The sequence below is a fragment of the Pseudorasbora parva genome, chromosome 24, assembly GCF_024679245.1.
Source record: "Pseudorasbora parva isolate DD20220531a chromosome 24, ASM2467924v1, whole genome shotgun sequence".
Classification (NCBI taxonomy): domain Eukaryota; kingdom Metazoa; phylum Chordata; class Actinopteri; order Cypriniformes; family Gobionidae; genus Pseudorasbora; species Pseudorasbora parva.
The window spans coordinates 31,289,738-31,307,243 of NC_090195.1; the positions used below are offsets into that span (position 1 = coordinate 31,289,738).

The 17,506-nt window shown below is 38.7% G+C and overlaps 1 protein-coding gene across 4 annotated transcripts in view; it reads right to left on the reverse strand.

Annotated features, from left to right (window-relative positions):
• Window positions 1–869: 869 nt before the first annotated feature.
• Window positions 870–17,506, reverse strand: part of ccny (cyclin Y) — an 80,548-nt gene continuing 63,911 nt past the window's right edge. For 3 of the 4 annotated variants that reach the window (XM_067434544.1, XM_067434545.1, XM_067434543.1), the window contains 3 exons: window positions 9,395–9,561; window positions 8,013–8,175; window positions 870–1,860 (listed from right to left, as the gene is read on the reverse strand). In XM_067434544.1, coding sequence (XP_067290645.1) covers window positions 1,744–1,860; window positions 8,013–8,175; window positions 9,395–9,561 — 447 coding nt within the window. In that variant the 3' untranslated portion in view covers window positions 870–1,743. The remainder of the gene's footprint in view (window positions 1,861–8,012; window positions 8,176–9,394; window positions 9,562–17,506) is intronic. The other variant, XM_067434546.1, reaches the window with a different exon arrangement.

A 17,506-nucleotide genomic window follows, 5' to 3' on the forward strand; every position in this document is an offset into this window, starting at 1 on the left:
ATAAAAATGACAGTGCCTAGAAACTGTGTCAGATCCATGAGCATTGACTTATTCCAGACAAAACAACCAACATTGTTCAAATTTGTATCCATCATTGTCCAGAATTGAATAAGAATTAAGAAAAGTAAATACTGGTCACATATAAATATCTCAGTTTAAGTATGTACAATATACAAACGATATTTTTTGGAAGTTCTAATTCTCGATAAATCAGATGAATATGTCAGTTTCTTCTAGACAAATCACATAATATAACGACTCATCATCAACACACATCTGATGGCATAATTCTAATAAAACACTGGCTGATCTTTTGAACTAGGAAGAACTGATTTGAAACCAAACTATCTTTTGCTAACTCATGTTGATGTCTTAATGAGAATGGAACATGGTTCATTTTCATATTCTATATCTAAGGCCATATTCCCGCTAAACGCAGGCACCACGGGTGATGGCAGTGGATACAGCAGGAATTACACTTCAAGTCAACTCTGGTTTGACGCATTGTAATTGACAAATAAAACACTGCAAGCCGTCCGAACATTTGTACCGCAGTAGCACTATTAGCCTTTAATAGCATGTTTTCTGACTTCAAGACACCAATTGTAAGCAAAGATTTGGACTCATTAGGAACCTTTCAAACCTTGCTAGCAGGTATTGTCTGTAATAGAGCACAGTGCATGTATTTCTTTGAGAATTTGGAAATGAGTGACACAGCATGTGCAAACAGTATCTGTCGTTTGCTGAAGCGAAGGTGAGACGGGTATAAAAATAATACACAAGAGTGTGAAGGTTATACAAGCTCAAGATCATTGAGAATGGAATGTGATTGCTGGCTCTGTAGCAAAACATATATATATATATTCGATTTCAGTATTAAAACATCGAAGTTTGACAGTGAAACCTTTTTCTTTTCTTTTTTTCCATGGCATCCAATTATTTCTGCTTCAAAAGGAAAATTCCTAGAAACGTTACTTAACAACGCCCCACAGCGCTCTCCTTTTGTCAATACAAAGCCAACTTCCATTAATGTGAGATAAGACGAAATGCCACAAACTTGATCAAGTATTTAGAAAAATAAGGTTAAAAAATAAATAAAATAATAAGACTAAACAGAGATGTCCAAATTGTATATTTTCCCATTAGGGCGCATTATTAAAGACTTCTTTTAGGTTAATAAACCGTCATTAAGGATGTTAAAACAAAATGTTAAATAACAGTATGTATAACTACAGTGGTGATTTTTTTAATAGCATGATCAGCTCACAGAAAATGCTTTTAGGAATGATATCTTGAGAAGTGGTTGACTTTGGCCATCTTGCATCCAGGTGAAACTTTTCTAACCGTACAAGATGATGGTGCGAATACATCCTCACCTAGAATGGCAAACATGTATGACACAGAGCTGTTGGAATGGCGTTCCAGTCATCGGGCGTCTTTTGGAGTTTCTTCCTCGTATATATCCTCCAGTTTTTCTGAACTGCAGTAGCTGTGTCCCTCTCTCTCTCTCTCTCTCTCTCTCTCTCTCTCTCTCCTCTAAGCCACAGGTTGGAAAGTGATCTTTGTGTGGGTGTCTCGTATATACAGCAGCCGTACGACCAGTATGGACACTCTTCAGAACAAACACCTCTGGCTCAAGAGTCTCGTGGAGGTACGAAGCATGTATGTGTCCTCTTAGAGAACGCTTCTTCTGACAGTCTCTTTTTCGCAGTCCCTCGTGAAAGTCCCCAATGTCCACCGATATTAGGATATGATGGCCGGGGACCATCTGACCACTGTCAGGTTATCTGCACTCACTGAGCGCTTCTTGGCTGCTTTTCTCAAGTCTTTATATTTGTCGTCACAAAGCCTGGAGATCGCCTGTGAGAAACATGAGAAGGGAAGATGGATTTAAAATGTTTAACATTTAAAAATGTATTTACTGTCACTTTTTCCAATATAATTTGGGTTTAGTTTAATTTAAAATAATATATTACTTTAAGATTTAAAAAAAGAAAGAAATTATTTTATGAATGACCCCAAACATTTGAATGATTTTTTTTAACAATTTCAACATTTGCATTTTTACTCTGGGTTTTTCATGAGACACCCCTCAGCTTTAATTACTTACAATTAATAACACTGATCATTATAGAACAAAAACACTATTTAGATATGTAAATTACTTTTAATGTCATTTATCTGGCCCATTTTGGAAAATGGGCTCTTTTAAAATGTTTCATGACTCTGGATCTGGACTGTTTGATGACTTTCCCTGACCTGGGTCTGAATGAAATGGGTAACAGTTTAAAAGTGTTTGTATATTATTCTATTCAATATAGTATTTAAAATCTGAAGAATAAACCACCCAATGCTATCCTTACTCAAGATGTTCCCCAGGGTTCTGTTATTGGTCCTTTTCTTTTTCAAAAATTATAGGGCTGCCCTTGACTAAAGATTTTTCTAGTCGACTAGTAGTCGTTCATATCAGTGATTAGTCGACTAATCAGATGTTTAATACGCCATAAATCATGATAATGAGCATTTACACCCCCTACTTACATGTAGCCATATTTGAGGTTGATGAAAGAAAGGCTTATATGCCTAGGTTGATGTATTTGGATTTCCTGCTGTTAATGATCTGTCAGTCACAACCTGCGCGATTTTATCACTTCATGTGGAGGTTTTATTATGGAACTAATACAATTATGGTCGACCAGGCCACTTATATTAATATTAGATGGCAGCGCTAATTATTATCATCTGCTAAATTATGAGAGATGGCAATGTCACTGAGTAGACACTGAATTAGTTAGATTCACTTGATATACAAGTGAAGGTGTCACAAAAGTATTGGCCAAACCTGTATTTTCGGATACAAGAACCAAATTTCCAAGTACAAACACCTTCAAGAATAAGCCGGAAAACAGTTTCAATCTTGAGGTAAGATACAGCTTGTGTCTGTTATTTTGAGATGTGTTGGCGTGTATAAAGAGGGCCAGTGCAGTATGGAAGCAGGGGGTCCTCATGAAAGAACTGGATCACAAACCACTGGCTAACTGATTGAGCTGTCCACCCACAGACCACTGACTCTGGATGGGCTAGTGGGCTAATACACCACTAAAATCAACTACACACACACAGAAGCGTCTGAACTAACATCATTATAGGCCTGGTCTTGTCAGGACTGTAATTGGGCTGCATTGAGGCTGAACGCTGGCAAAAGACACACATGGGGCTTCAGGCGAGGTAATTACTCAGCACTGCTGCTACTGAACCAACGGTCCAATACAATATGTCACAAGAATCCCTCTATTTCTGAGAGTTTTAACAAAGAAAGCTTTTAAGTTTCACTGGCATATTTCCTCATAACTTGCTGGAATAGATTTAATATAACAATCTGCCAAGATATTGAACTTTGCTTGAAAACACAGAAACCATAGCACACTGGGATGTTAATTAACTCTTAAGGGATTGGTTCACATCAAAATGAAAATGTCCTGATAATTTACTCACCTCCATCTCATTCAAGATGTTCATGTCTTTCTTTAAGCGTTTTTTTTTTTTTTTTGAAGAAAATATTCCAGGATTTTTCTTCACTTAATGGTTTTCAGTGGCAAGCAATGGGTTGAAGGTCCAAATAAATGCAATGTATATGCTCATCTTGAACTGCTCTGCGGCATGCCATGGATTACGTAATCACGTCAGAGAGGTCACGCTAGACAAAGGCGGAAGTACCGCCCCTGTGTTTACAAAGCACACGTGCTAAGGCTGATACAAACGTCCTTTAGCCAAAAAAGGTACAACAACAATGGCGGACGATTTTGAAGTTGGAGAAGGAGTTTTTCCTGGTAAAGGGCGTTCGTATTAGTCTTCGCATGTTTGCTTGTACTTCCGCCTATGTCTAGCCTGACCTTTTCGACGTAAATCCGTGGCACTAGATACGACCCTATTCCTAGTCTGGGATCGTGCAGAGCCTCTGAAGCCCTTTGAAACTGCATTGATTTGGACCTTCAACCCGTTGGTTGCCATCAAAGTCCATTATGTTGAAAACCCTGGAATGTTTTCCCTAAAAAACTTAAAGGTGCCCTAGAATGAAAAATTGTATTAACCTTGCCATAGTTAAATAAAAAGAGTTCAGTACATGGACATCACATACAGTGAGTCCCAAACACCATTGCCTCCTCCTTCATATGTAAATCTTGTTTGTGAAAAACACCACAGAAAAACAGGCTATTTTCAACATAACGCCACATGTGATGCAATCACCGTGATCCTTAATATGTACGTCCCCAACATTTGCATGTCAGCCCATGTCGGGAGTTCAGCATGTAAACAAGAGTCACACGAGGATAGAGAAAACGGCAGATCATGGAAATAAATGTCATGTTCCAGGCTGTGCAGGGGACGTGAGGACTTTTCATAGCCTTCCCACAGATAAAAATGTCAACAGTCAAGGTTGATGTTTAATTACAATACGATACCGCAACAATTTAATTCAAAGTTGTTTGTTTGCTTGGCCCATTTCACCACAGAATTTTTCTAACCTATGGCAATATAGCAGGATTCGCTCAGCGTCTAAAACTGAAGAAAGGAGCAATTCCAACCATATTCCTGCAAACAGTAATAGGGCTGTCCTCGACAAAGGATATACACATTCGAATCAGAATTGTCGAATCTCTCTATGGTCGACCGATAGTTGAATCATCTATGTGTGTGTGAATGGGTTGGGAGGGGCACAACACTTGTCAGCAGAAGGGTAAAGCTATTTTTATTTTACTTTACACACTGCACACAGCAACAACTTTTAATAAAGCGAACAAAACTGCCTGCCAGCTGACAATAGGTTTCTTATTTAGGTTTAAATAGTCTAAAAGGTAATGTGGTGGATAAACATTCATAAACCGTTTTCTCATAACATGTTAAAGGCGCGATCGAAATACAGAACATCACACAAATATATAAAAGAACATTTTGATAAATAAACCTAAAAAAAATACCTGCCTAGAGAGGAAAAGAACACTGAGTGCGTTTACATGCACGTTCTTAAGCCGATTGGGCCTAAAGGGGGTGAAGGACGCGAAGCTCAGCCCCGCGCCTCAGGATCTCACACCGCCACCTGATGCGCACATTATATACACGCGAGCTCAATTTTGAATCGACTGACAGATGAGCTGCACGATGAGTGTATCTTGTAGCACAGGGTTAAATCAGTATGTACATTGACGATTTGAGGGAAATATAATATACATTTAATATAAAACCTTGAAAAAGCGCTCTTCCTGAGTATCCGGGGATAGGCGCTGAATGCTGCCGCCGTTTCTTACAGTTTCTTACAGATCACTTACTCGATCCTTGTAGCTAACGTTACCTTCTCCACCATCTAAGTTGAAACGATAGTCATTTGACAAGGTTTCTAGTCAATTTGTTAAATAAATATACAGTCCCTGACAAAAGTCTTGTCGCTTGTGTACAAATTGACCTAAAGTGCCGCTGAAATATATTTCTAATCAAGATTTTTTTACAAGAAAATGGCTCATTTTAATTCCACCAGCTTTTGTGATAATGTTTCAGTGAAAAACTAAACTTTCAAAAAGTATTCTAATATTCACAGCTTGGTAAAGCCCATTGAGTCAATTTTTGCAAAGACATAAGTTTTGTCATCTTGTCATATGAGCTTCAACTGTGACTAATAATGGATCAATTAGGTCTCAAGTGTGTATAAAAAGAACCCCAGTACACTAGACCTTCACATCAACTGCAACTAGACCTCTGCAAACATGCCTAAGATTCACCCAGAGACTAAAGTTTTGATTATCAAGAGGCTGAAGACCAGATCCACTGCTGATGTGGCAGACACCTTCAATGTGTCTCAGCGTCAAGTACAGAGGATAAAAAAAAAGATTTGAAGAGACTGGAGACGTTTTTGACAAGCCCAGGTCAGGCAGACCCCGCAAGACAACTGCTCGAGAGGACCGTTTGTTGGCTCGAAAATCCAAGGCCAGCCCATTTTCCCCTGCAGCAGAGCTCCACGAGACCTGGTCACCTGAAGTCCCTGTGTCAACCAGAACAGTTTGTCGGATTCTGTCTCGAAATGGCCTCCATGGTCGAATCAGTGCCCGGAAGCCAGCACTAAACAAAAAACAATTGAAAAACCGTGTGGCATTTGCCAAGGCCCACAGCCTGCTAAAAGGATGGACGCTGGAAAAGTGGCAGAAGGTGGATTTTTCAGATGAATCTTCTGTTGAATTACACCACAGTCGCTGCACTATTGCAGGAGACCTACTGGAGCCAGAATGGATCCGAGATTCACCCAGAAAACAGTGAAGTTTGGTGGCGGAAAAATCATGGTCTGGGGTTACATCCAGTATGGGGTTGTGCGAGAGATCTGCAGGGTGGAAGGCAACATCAATAGTCTAAAATACCAAGAATTCTTAGCTACCTCTTATATTCCCAACCATAAGAGAGGCCAAATTCTGCAGCAGGACGGTGCTCCATCGCATACTTCCATCTCCACATCAAAGTTCCTCAAGGTGAAGAAGATCAAGATGCTCCAGGATTGGCCAGCCCAGTCACCAGACATGAACATCATTGAGCATATGTGGGGTAGGATGAAAGCGGACGCATGGAAGACGAAACCAAAGAATATTGATGAACTCTGGGAGGCATGCAAGACTGCTTTCTTAGCTATTCCTGATGACTTCATCAATAAATTGTATGAATCCTTGCCAAACCGCATGGATGCAGTCCTTCAAGCTCATGGAAGTCATACAAGATATTAAATTTGGATCTCACAGCACCACAACTTAATTTGCGGACATATTTTTGTATTTGCAGTAAATTTGTTCAATTTCTGTATAGGCGACAAAACTTTTGTCTTGCCAAAATTTGACCTTTCCGTCTTGATTAAATGATAAATATTTTTTCTGTGAACATTATTTATTTCAGTGCATTAAACATCATTTGGGAGGGTTTTAGCTTTTCATATGAGCTATTTCTAACACCAATGAATTAATTAAAAGTCAGGTTAATATCAGGTATTTCTAGAAAATAGATAAGCGACAAGACTTTTGTCAGGGACTGTACATTTTTGAGAACTGAAGCATGATTATTTTGCAGCAGGTGAGTAGTAAACATGACACTGACTATTTTGAGTGGATTCTACATTACTTTGTTTGGCAAAATAAATCGACTTTTAAATCAGTACTCTACTGTCAAACTGTAACGTTACTGCACAAACAACATATTTACACGCTACCCAGTTCATGATTCAAAGTTAAGAAGCTATCATTGTCAAATCATTGCCATGACGACTGGTATAGATGTGTTAGCTGTCACTGAGCTGCGAAGTGAACAAGCCAATCAGAGCAGAGCTCAAAATTAATATTCATGACCCTTCCAAATAAGGCACAAACAGAGCATTACATCCTAGGGACAATTTATAGGGTTGTAAATTGACCTGTAAAACCGCCTTAAATAAGCCACATACCCTCTATTTAGATATTAGAGAACAATTTAACATATTGTTTCAACTCATTCTAGGGCACTTTTAATTTCTTTTCGAATGAAGAAAAAGACACGGACACCTTTGATGATATGAGGTGAGTAAATGAATACATTCCACATAAATTCCACATATATGTGGAAACATTGGTATGCGTGCCTGTTAAGGCTCTCATGAATCAAGTATGTCTGTATGCGTGTGTGTATGTATCTATGTCTTTTTTGTTGTTGTTGTTGTTTTTATTTTTTTGTATGTGTTGTGGTTGGGCCTAGAGCCTGTAATAAAGTTTATATATATATATATATATATATATATATATATATATATATATATATATATATATATATATATATATATATATATATATATATATATATATATATATATATATATATATATATATATATATATATAAATGATAAGGAAATTTTCCTTTTTAAGTGAACTAATCCTTTAAGTGGCAATCTTAGAGAAATACCATGCACTTTATGATGTGTGTTAATGATCTGAAGTGGTATTGACTCCTCACCTCCAGTTTCTGGGCTTTGTCTCTGCTGAGAGGCTCCAGGGGAAAGCTGAGGTTGTTCGCCTCAGAGAGCGAACGCAAGTCAAAATAGTACTTGGCGTAGACGCTCGATGGAACGTTAATATTGAACTGCAGCAGCTCCAGAAACTGCCGCTCCAACTCATTCCTAGTGGGAGGGAAAGAAAGCAAAGATAATTAGCTTTGTGCATGCTCCTTTTGACATTCGTCAGTGGGTGGAAATAAGCGAAAAAGAACATCTTGACAGTTGAGCTATTCGAAAAATTCTGATTTAGCATCTTTCAATGAAAATCAATGTCTTTTCATTTTAAAACCTCAATTCTGACATGACACAGCCAGTCCTGATCATTCATTCATATAAAAAACTTCCCATCCCCAAATTTCTCAGCATTAACAACACTTCTTTCCTACCAACCATATAATAATTCCAACCGACCAACTTAATATAGCCAACAAAGTTAGTGAAGCATCTGACAAAAAAGACCCAGACAAACCCACACTCTCAGGTCCTCTGCTGTTTGAGGTATGCTTTGAGGACAATATGACAGTCTCCGTCACTGCATTTATAGTCAGGACGGTCTTTAAAATAGCTGTGCACTCAGCAGGAGTAGAAAGGAGAGCTGTGACAAGTGTCAAGTATTTATTTGTATTTGTCATGGTAATTTCTTGTTACTTTTGCTTCAGGGTTGTTATATATGGCATCTAAATTACTACAAGACGCTAAAAAATGTCCATCTTATAAATGTTTGAAGACTCAGCATGAATAGCTATGTTTTCATCAAATGTTGGAAATTTAACTTGGAATATTGCATAAAACATTTGCAAAATAAAGCAGTTACCATCTCTTGTTTAAAAGAACAAACTCATTGCTTCCTGGGAAACTGCCGCAGATTACCAATAGAAGTAGCTGCGACTGGGGAAGCCATTATAGCTGTTTATTTCTACATGATAAACTACTTGCACCTCAGAGCATGCAGACGAAAAGCAATGACAAAAGCTATTATCTCGCAATCGGAGGCGGATGCCTGATGTGTGGGAATTCAGTCTTGTGTGATTGTTCTGGGAGCCAAATCATACAATCATTTTGAAGACAGACTTTGGCTCAAGCATTTCAGAATGACTACACAACATTTGAGATGGTGTGCAATTTGAGTTTGGTCCACCGGCTAGTCTAGTTATCCAATCATAAGAGCTGTTGAGAAAGTCACATGAGTTTTTGTTGCACCTATAGGAATATATTCAGTAAATGTGCTTCTGTCATAGTTTGTGCACGTTAGGGTTGGGTAATGTCTACCAAATTGGCATCAGGCGATGTCTACAGTGAAAGGACGATGACGAGGAATGAAAGGACGATGACACAGACTTACATGTCTTCCACGGTGATGTCTTTGAGGATCTGGCAGTAGTCGACATTCCATACGGCCTGATCATCCCACACCTTCGACGCCAACAGGATGGCACCCAAAACAATCCTCTTCCAGTTAGCAGGACAGATGTCAATCTCTGCATATGTTAATAATCTCTCCAGATAAACCTGGGGGGAAAAAGATAGAGGAAGTGCTTCATAAAGTTTATCCCAGAGACTTTAGGTTGAACATAAAGGAGCATTGATTAATGAGTTATTCAGCACCTTGGTACTCGAGTCAGCTGTAAAGACACCAATGTTTGCTTTAGATTCTGATGTCTGACCCTTGTGTTTCTGTTTTTGGAAAGGTTATTGCAGCGTCACTACAAATATGTGATTACTGCGAGAGTGACACCCAGGTCAGGGAGCACGCATGTCGAAAGACAAACAAACGCATATGCTCAGCCGACCAACACAAACACCTGATGCCTCACTTTTAACAAGCGGCAAACCGAATGCCATTCATTTTTGACGGTTCTAACATGCCGGTAAATATAATGATTATAAAAAACGCCAGTCATTTCTCAGGCCCCAACATAGCATTAAAAATGATTTGCCTCTTTCATTTCACTCCTAGTTCTAGATCTTAGTGCTGCTTTTGACACTATAGATAGATCATGGCATGTTCTTACATACAGTTAAACCAAAATATGTATTATATGTATTAAAACAATAAATAGCTAAATAAAGTAAACTGTTGCATTACTATACCTAAAATCCTTCATACAATGACTGCCAGTAAAAAACAAACAAACAAATAAAATAAAATATGGGACCAAATTTATTCAGTCATTTTAACATGACCATATTTTGCTTGAGAGTGTTTTCCGACCTTTTACGCCACAGACTGAAGAACAGACTTACAACTGACAGCTGATTGGTTGATTGCAATCCTTTCTATCAAAGTGATCTGACATTATCCAGATTAATTTGTTCTCACAAAGTTTAACTCTGAGCTCTTGTCATATTTTATAATTATTTTCGAAACTACAGGAGCTGGTCATATAATTAGAATATCATCAAAAAAGTTGATTTATTTCACTAATTCCATTCAAAAAGTAAAACTTGTATATTATATTAATTCACTACACACAGATGGACATATTTCAAATGTGTATTTCTTATCATTTTGATGATTATAACTTGACAGTTGTCCAAAAGACTACCATTGACACCTTGCACAAGGAGGGCAAGACACAAAAGGTCATTGGAAAAGAGACTGGCTGTTCACAGAGCACTGTGTCCAAGCACATTAATAGAGAGGCGAAGTGAAGGAAAGATGTGGTAGAAAAAAAGTGTACAAGCAATAGGAATAACTGGACCCTGGAGAGGATTGTGAAACAAAGCCCATTCAAAAATGTGGGTGAGATTCACAGAGTGGACTGCAGCTGGAGTCAGTGCTTCAAGAACCACTACGCACAGACAGATGCAAGACATGAGTTTCAGCGGTCGCATTCCTTGTGTCAAGCCACTCTTGAACAACAGATAATGTCAGAAGCGTGTTGCCTGGGCCAAGGACAAAAAGGACTGCTGAGTGGTCCAAAGTTATGTTCTCTGATGAAAGTACATTTTGCAATTCCTTTGGAAATCAGGGTCCCAGAGTCTGGAGGAAGAGAGGAGAGGCACACAATCCACATTGCTTGAGGTCCAGTATAAAGTTTTCGGTCAGTGAAGGTTTGGGGTGCCATGTCATCTGCTGGTGTTGGGTCACTGTGTTTTCTGAGGTCCAAGGTCAACGCAGCCGTATACCAGGAAGTTTTAGAGCACTTCATGCTTCCTGCTGCTGACCAACTTTATGGAGATGCAGATTTCATTTTCATACAGGACTTGGCACCTGCACACAGTGCCAAAGCAACCAGTACTTGGCTTAAAGGACACAAAATGCAATTAACATGTCTGTCCAACATGAACAGGGCCCTTACACGACAACGAGATACGTTTAGCCACTTAGTCATTATTTAAATTCACCTGTTTTAGACGGCTAGCTGTATCTCGCGCTGTTCCCGTGGGAACTCAGTTGTAGCTGGAAAAGAGGCAAATAGTTCAGTTGGGAGGAGCATCGTGTGTGTGAAGAGTGATCTCATTGCTCTGCTCATCGGCTCGTCGGTTCTCAATATCGAACTTGTCCGAGAGAAACGGTTTTCGATTCTGTACTGCTGATCCGAGAACTGCTGTACATTCGGTTACACGCGCATGGTCAGCATCAGCTGCTCGTGAGTTCATCTTTTCTTTTAGCAAAACATGTCTCAGTTCATTGAACTGTTGGAGTTACAATATATAATTCAAGATAAAAGTTTATTGCTATTCGGAGGGACTGTCACTAATCTCAGAAAGTGAGTAACTAAAGTAACTTGTGGGATCAGCGCTGATTTGAGATGCGAACCGTTTAGAACGATTCAGTCCGTTTTGGTGAACTGAACGACTGGTTCACTAAAAAAAACAGTTAAAAAGAACAATTTGTTTGTGCACTGGACATCACGGGAGTGATGATCCGATCGGCCTCACAAGTGAAGATGGTTTGCGTTTGTGCCTTTCCGAATTGTGACACCAAAATACTAAAATTTGCAGCAAACACTTTGACAAGGATGACTGACTTACACAGACACAACACAGCGGGGCCAGTTGGAGAAAAATTCCATTCTGTGGTCGAAGACAGGTGCAACCACTGTGGAGGTAATGTAAACTTTATTTATCCTTTCATTTGGGCACACACGGCTTGAGGAAAGATGTGCAGTAATAAAATCATCATGCTTTACACACACGACGCTCCACCCAACTGGACTATTTACCTTTTTCCCGGCTACAACTGAGTTCTCATGGGACTTCAGTGTGAGATACAGCTAGCCATCTAAAACACTATTTAGGTGAATTTAAACAATGGCTAAGTGGCTAAACGCATCTCGTTGTAATGCAAGGTCCCTGTTCATGTTGGACAGACATTTTAATTGCATTTTGTGTCTGTTAAAGGTGCCCTAGAATGAAAAATGTAATTAAACTTGCCATAGTTAAATAACAAGTGCATGGAAATCACATACAGTGAGTCTCAAACACCATTGTTTCCTCCTTCATTTGTAAATCTTGTTTGTGAAAAACACCACAGAAAAACAAACGATTCTCAACATAACGCCGCCTGTGACACAATCGCTGGGATCATTAATATGTACGTCCCCAACAGTTGCATGCCAGCCAATCATCGGGAGTTCTTTCAGGTAAACAAGCGTCACGCGAGGATAGCGAAAACGGCAGATCATGGAAATAAACGTTATGATCCAGGCTGTGCATCTTTTTCAAAGGACAGTTTTCTAACCTGGACAATATCAAGCAGGATTCGCTCAGCATCTACAAATGAAGAAAGGGGCAATTCCAACCATATTTCTGCAAACAGTAAGTAGTGATTTTATCCACTTCTTGACTGTCGAACCCATTTCTGATTAAATTAAAAGTTTCTTAGTAAGACAAAATTAATTATAATATCCACTGTGTTGTCTAGATCCAACGCAAGATGCTAGTAAAGTAACAATTGGAAACTCAAGTAGCTCACAGAACAGTTTGTCAAATTGACAAAGGTTAATATTATTTCCTGCCAGTGTTGTCATAAAATACAACAGTAGATACAAATGTCGATCCTTTTGAAGGATTTAAATCTAAATTAGCCTATATTTCATCATCAACACATAACTCAGAAGCTAACTCCGTTTACTACTACTGTTTAGTTTCTTACTGATCACTCACTCGATCCTTGTAGCTAACGTCACCTTCTCCTTCTCCACCATCGAAGTTGAAACGATAGTCATTTGACAAGGCTTCTAGTCAATTTGTTAAATAAATATACATTTTTGAGAAGGGAAGTATGATTATTTTGCAGCAGGTCAGTAGTAAACATGACACTGACACTGTTTATCAAAATAAATTGACTTTTAAATCAGTACTCTACTGTCAAACTGTAACAATACTGTAAACTACATATTTACGCGCTACCCAGTTCAGTTCGTGATTCAAAACAAAGAAACTATCATAGTCAAATCATTGCCATGATGGATGGTATAAATGTATTAGCTGTCACTGAGCTGCGCAGTGAAACAGCCAATCAGAGCACAACTCTGCATTAATATTCATGACCCGTCCGAGGGACAATTTCTAGGGTTGTAAATTGACCTGGAAAATGTCATCTGGACAATTTTTGACCTTAAATGAGCCACATACCCTCTATTTAGATATCAGAGAACAATTTAAAATATTGCTTCAAATCATTCTAGGGGACTTTTAAGAGGCACAAAGACACCCTTTACGTTTATGCCGCATAACTGCCGTTTTAGCTGAGTGGGGGCTCTGGGCATTAACTGTAATAGCTCCGTGTTGCAAGCACCAATCCAGTTTTTTTTTTTTTCTTCCTATAGACTGTAATTACAAAGGTATAACGATCAAGATTAACTTAAAAATTCCCCAGCATTCACCTTTAAGGACCATGTTATCCCTGTTTTTATTCGCCCGACCTTAACCCTATAGAAAATGTATGGGGTATTGTGAAGAGGAAGATGCGATATGCCAGACCCAACAATGCAGAAGAGCTGAAGGCCACTATCAGATCAACCTGGGCTCTCATAACACCTGAGCAGAGCCACAGACTGATCGACTCAATGCCACGCCGCATTGCTGCAGTAATTCAGGCAAATGGAGCCCCAACTAAGTACTGAGTGTTGTACATGCTCATACTTTTCATGTTCATGTACTTTTCAGTTGGCCAAGATTTCTACAAATCCTTTCTTTGTATTGGTCTTAAGAAATATTCTAATTTTCTAATTTGGTATTTTCCTTAGTTTTCAGTTATAAATCATCAAAATAAAAAGAACTAAACATTTGAAACATATCAGTCTGTGTGTAATGAATTAATATAATATACAATTTTCACTTTTTGAATGGAATTATTGCAAAAAAATCTTTTTGATTGTATTCTAATTATATGACCATCACCTGTACATCCAATAAACTGTGATAATGTGAGAGAACGTTGAAGGTGGCTGAATACAGTTTGGTTTGAATGTAGATTAGAAAATGTGTATTTGGTAATCATTCTGATATTTACCATTTTGTTAGTTTACTATCAGTTCTGACACTTGTAAAGTATGGAGTGCCACACAGATCTGTGTCAGGCCCCCTTCTGTTATAATTTTACATGCTGCCCCTTGGAAATATTATTAAACTTTTAAATATTTTTAAAAACATGTTTTTTTTTCTTTCTCCAACACCTCACCATTGACGTGAGTGACCAGTTTTCTCCTTGACGTGGTCACCTGTGATCGCTCACTGGGGTTCAAAATTATTATTTCAAAAAGCATTTGTGGTCCTTTTTAGCATGTTGCTATGCTAAAAGGTCTGAACACTTAAAAAAAAAGTCACATGATTTGAAGTATTTGCTCATGTCTGTAGGATAAGTTACATGTCAACGTCTATTGCTATGTTTAGAGGCAAAGTATGAGCAGAGCACTAGCAATAGTGATGGTTTTCTTATTAATACCAGCCATTTTTCTTTGTGCACTTCTTAAAGAAAGTTATAAACGCTGCTTATTGAGGGATGAATTGTAAGTCTGTGTTCTGCTGACGTGGTGTATGACAGTATGCTGTAGCCATGGGCGTCTTAAGCATTCATAAACACTGCAGACAGATGTAGGCGAACAAAGATGTCCTTATGAAATGAAAAGCGCATGATGTATGCAATTAGAAAAGAGATGTAGAAGCACTAAGCAGCGCAAACGCACACAATCACACTCAACGGGGGACAACAATGTCAAACAATATTAGTTTGCCCACAGTGGGAAAGAAATCTAATAAGAGGCCAATTTTGTTTGTCAAAAGTGTGAGACAGAAATCGCACGTTTAATTGGTTCCATTGCATTGCGGGGCTCCGGCTCACCCGTGGGCAGCTGTGCGCTTAATACGTGCTTATGAAAACATGTTTGTCTATATAGCGAGCCTCTTGTAAGCAACTCAAGATGAACTATAGGTATAGTGCCAGCAGATGCACAAATTACACTCATACTACAATAATGAATCATCTTAATTCATATTCATCAACAACACAGCAGAGACAGCAGTCAGCACATTCCAGTAAACACTAACCTGGGTAGAGCTATTAAAACATAATTCAGTTTTTATTCAGTCGAGTCATAAAATTGAAGTCATAAACAGTTAAGGCATTAATTAACATTATACCATGGTCTGTTTTAATACTCGATTCTGATTGGTTGGAAGGTGTGCAGTAAAACCGTTTAATGCACAGGTAGTTCCAGTCAGTTTGATTACAGTTCGAAATTAATCCGCCACTACTGTTACAGTTACGCTTGCAAGCAGAGTGACAGTGGCAGACTGCAGTATCAGCCACGGATATGTCTATACGTATAACGTTACATATCTATGGCAATATTAAGTGACATGAGACATGACATGACACAAAGCCAATGGCACATATGTCACATTGCTCAGGTATGTATACGTATACCTATCTATGACTATGGGCGTACGGGCACATATGGCACATGCAGTCTTCATTGTCATGTCACTGACATTATCGCGACAAACACTGACACGGACATGACACCTGCATGACACCGAGTTCCGGAACATGTCGCCGTGTGTCGTGCGTTTTTACATTCTATGATGGTCGTGACACCTACACTGACAGACGCAAACACCTATATTATTATTTAATTTAATGCATTAAATGTAATGTGTCTTTATAGGTTGACGCGGGGTTTATTTCACACTAGGCTATAATGTTGATTAGTTCAAATAAAGATTGCCTTCACTGCAGTGTTGCCTGCCATTCATAAATAATTACCTAGAGGCAACCACCCTCCGCTTCGCGTCGGGCGGTTCTTCGCCCTAAAATCCTTCAATGCATGGCTAGCCGTGGATTATCCCTTACTTAATTACGATGAAGCCCACACAGCAGGGGGGCTTTTTTTTTGCAAGTAGTATTTCTATACCATTATAGAATCTGTTAATATTTAAAATTAGCTTACATTTGAAGTTTAAGTTCTTTTTTTATTTATCTTAATTTTAGTTGAAGTTTATTTATTTTTTCAGTTTTAGTTATTTCAACACTCTAACTTTGTTCATTCATCCAAATGTATTTTATTTTAGTTTTGTTTTCAAGGTTGACAATTCTATTTTTATAATTTTGTTTAATTTCATTTAACAAAAAAAGTTAATAGTTAAAAGTTTAAGTTAACTAAAATAATTTTAGTTAAAGCTGCACTATGTATTTGTTCTGTCCACTAGAGGGCGCCTATTCAAAACAAAGGCGTAGTTTGATGACGCCAGGTTTGAGCGCAGAATCGCGGCGATTTTCAGGTTTCTCATGCATCGTTTGTCGTGAGGTGTTCGTGCAGTGTACAGGGGGAAACGAGAGGCGACAAACCTCTCACGATCGGGAATCGGATGGTCGGATGTATTTCTTGCGTTTCAGAAATTCTGGTCGCCCCTCGTGAGGTTATCACAAGCCTGAAGCAAAGCCACAAACTGATTGCCCTATTTTCCCTCACTGCGCCTGCACGAAAGGAGAAGTTTAACCATTTAATTTTTAAAAGCAGCAAGAAAGAAAATGAAAAGAGGGCGATCTTTAAATTATGTAGGTAGCTATCAAATAGCAGAAAATAATTAAACAGTTGTGCCTCCAGTTTGTGTTGTAAAATGGATAATTTGTATTCTAAACCACCGTTTAGCATATCCAGGGCCTCTTATTCATTTAGCTAGTTGATCATTAATTCAGGGCTAGTTGTTTTACTTTCACACTTTATTTATTTATTTGTATTTAATATTAATTAATTTTAGCCTACCGAGATTATTGCACATTTTTCACCCGTACAATGTGAGCAGACAAGCCGCGCTCGATGGTCGGACCACGCAGTGTGAGCACATAAATCATGAGCTTTGGCTTTACATCGCATGAGATCTACTCGTACAGTGTGAGTAGGTAACCTTGCTGAAATCGCATAGAAATCGCACAGTGTATGCCCAGCTTAACTCTGTGTGTTCGCTCTGCGGCTGCTGTGACACTTGTTCACACTGCTAAGAG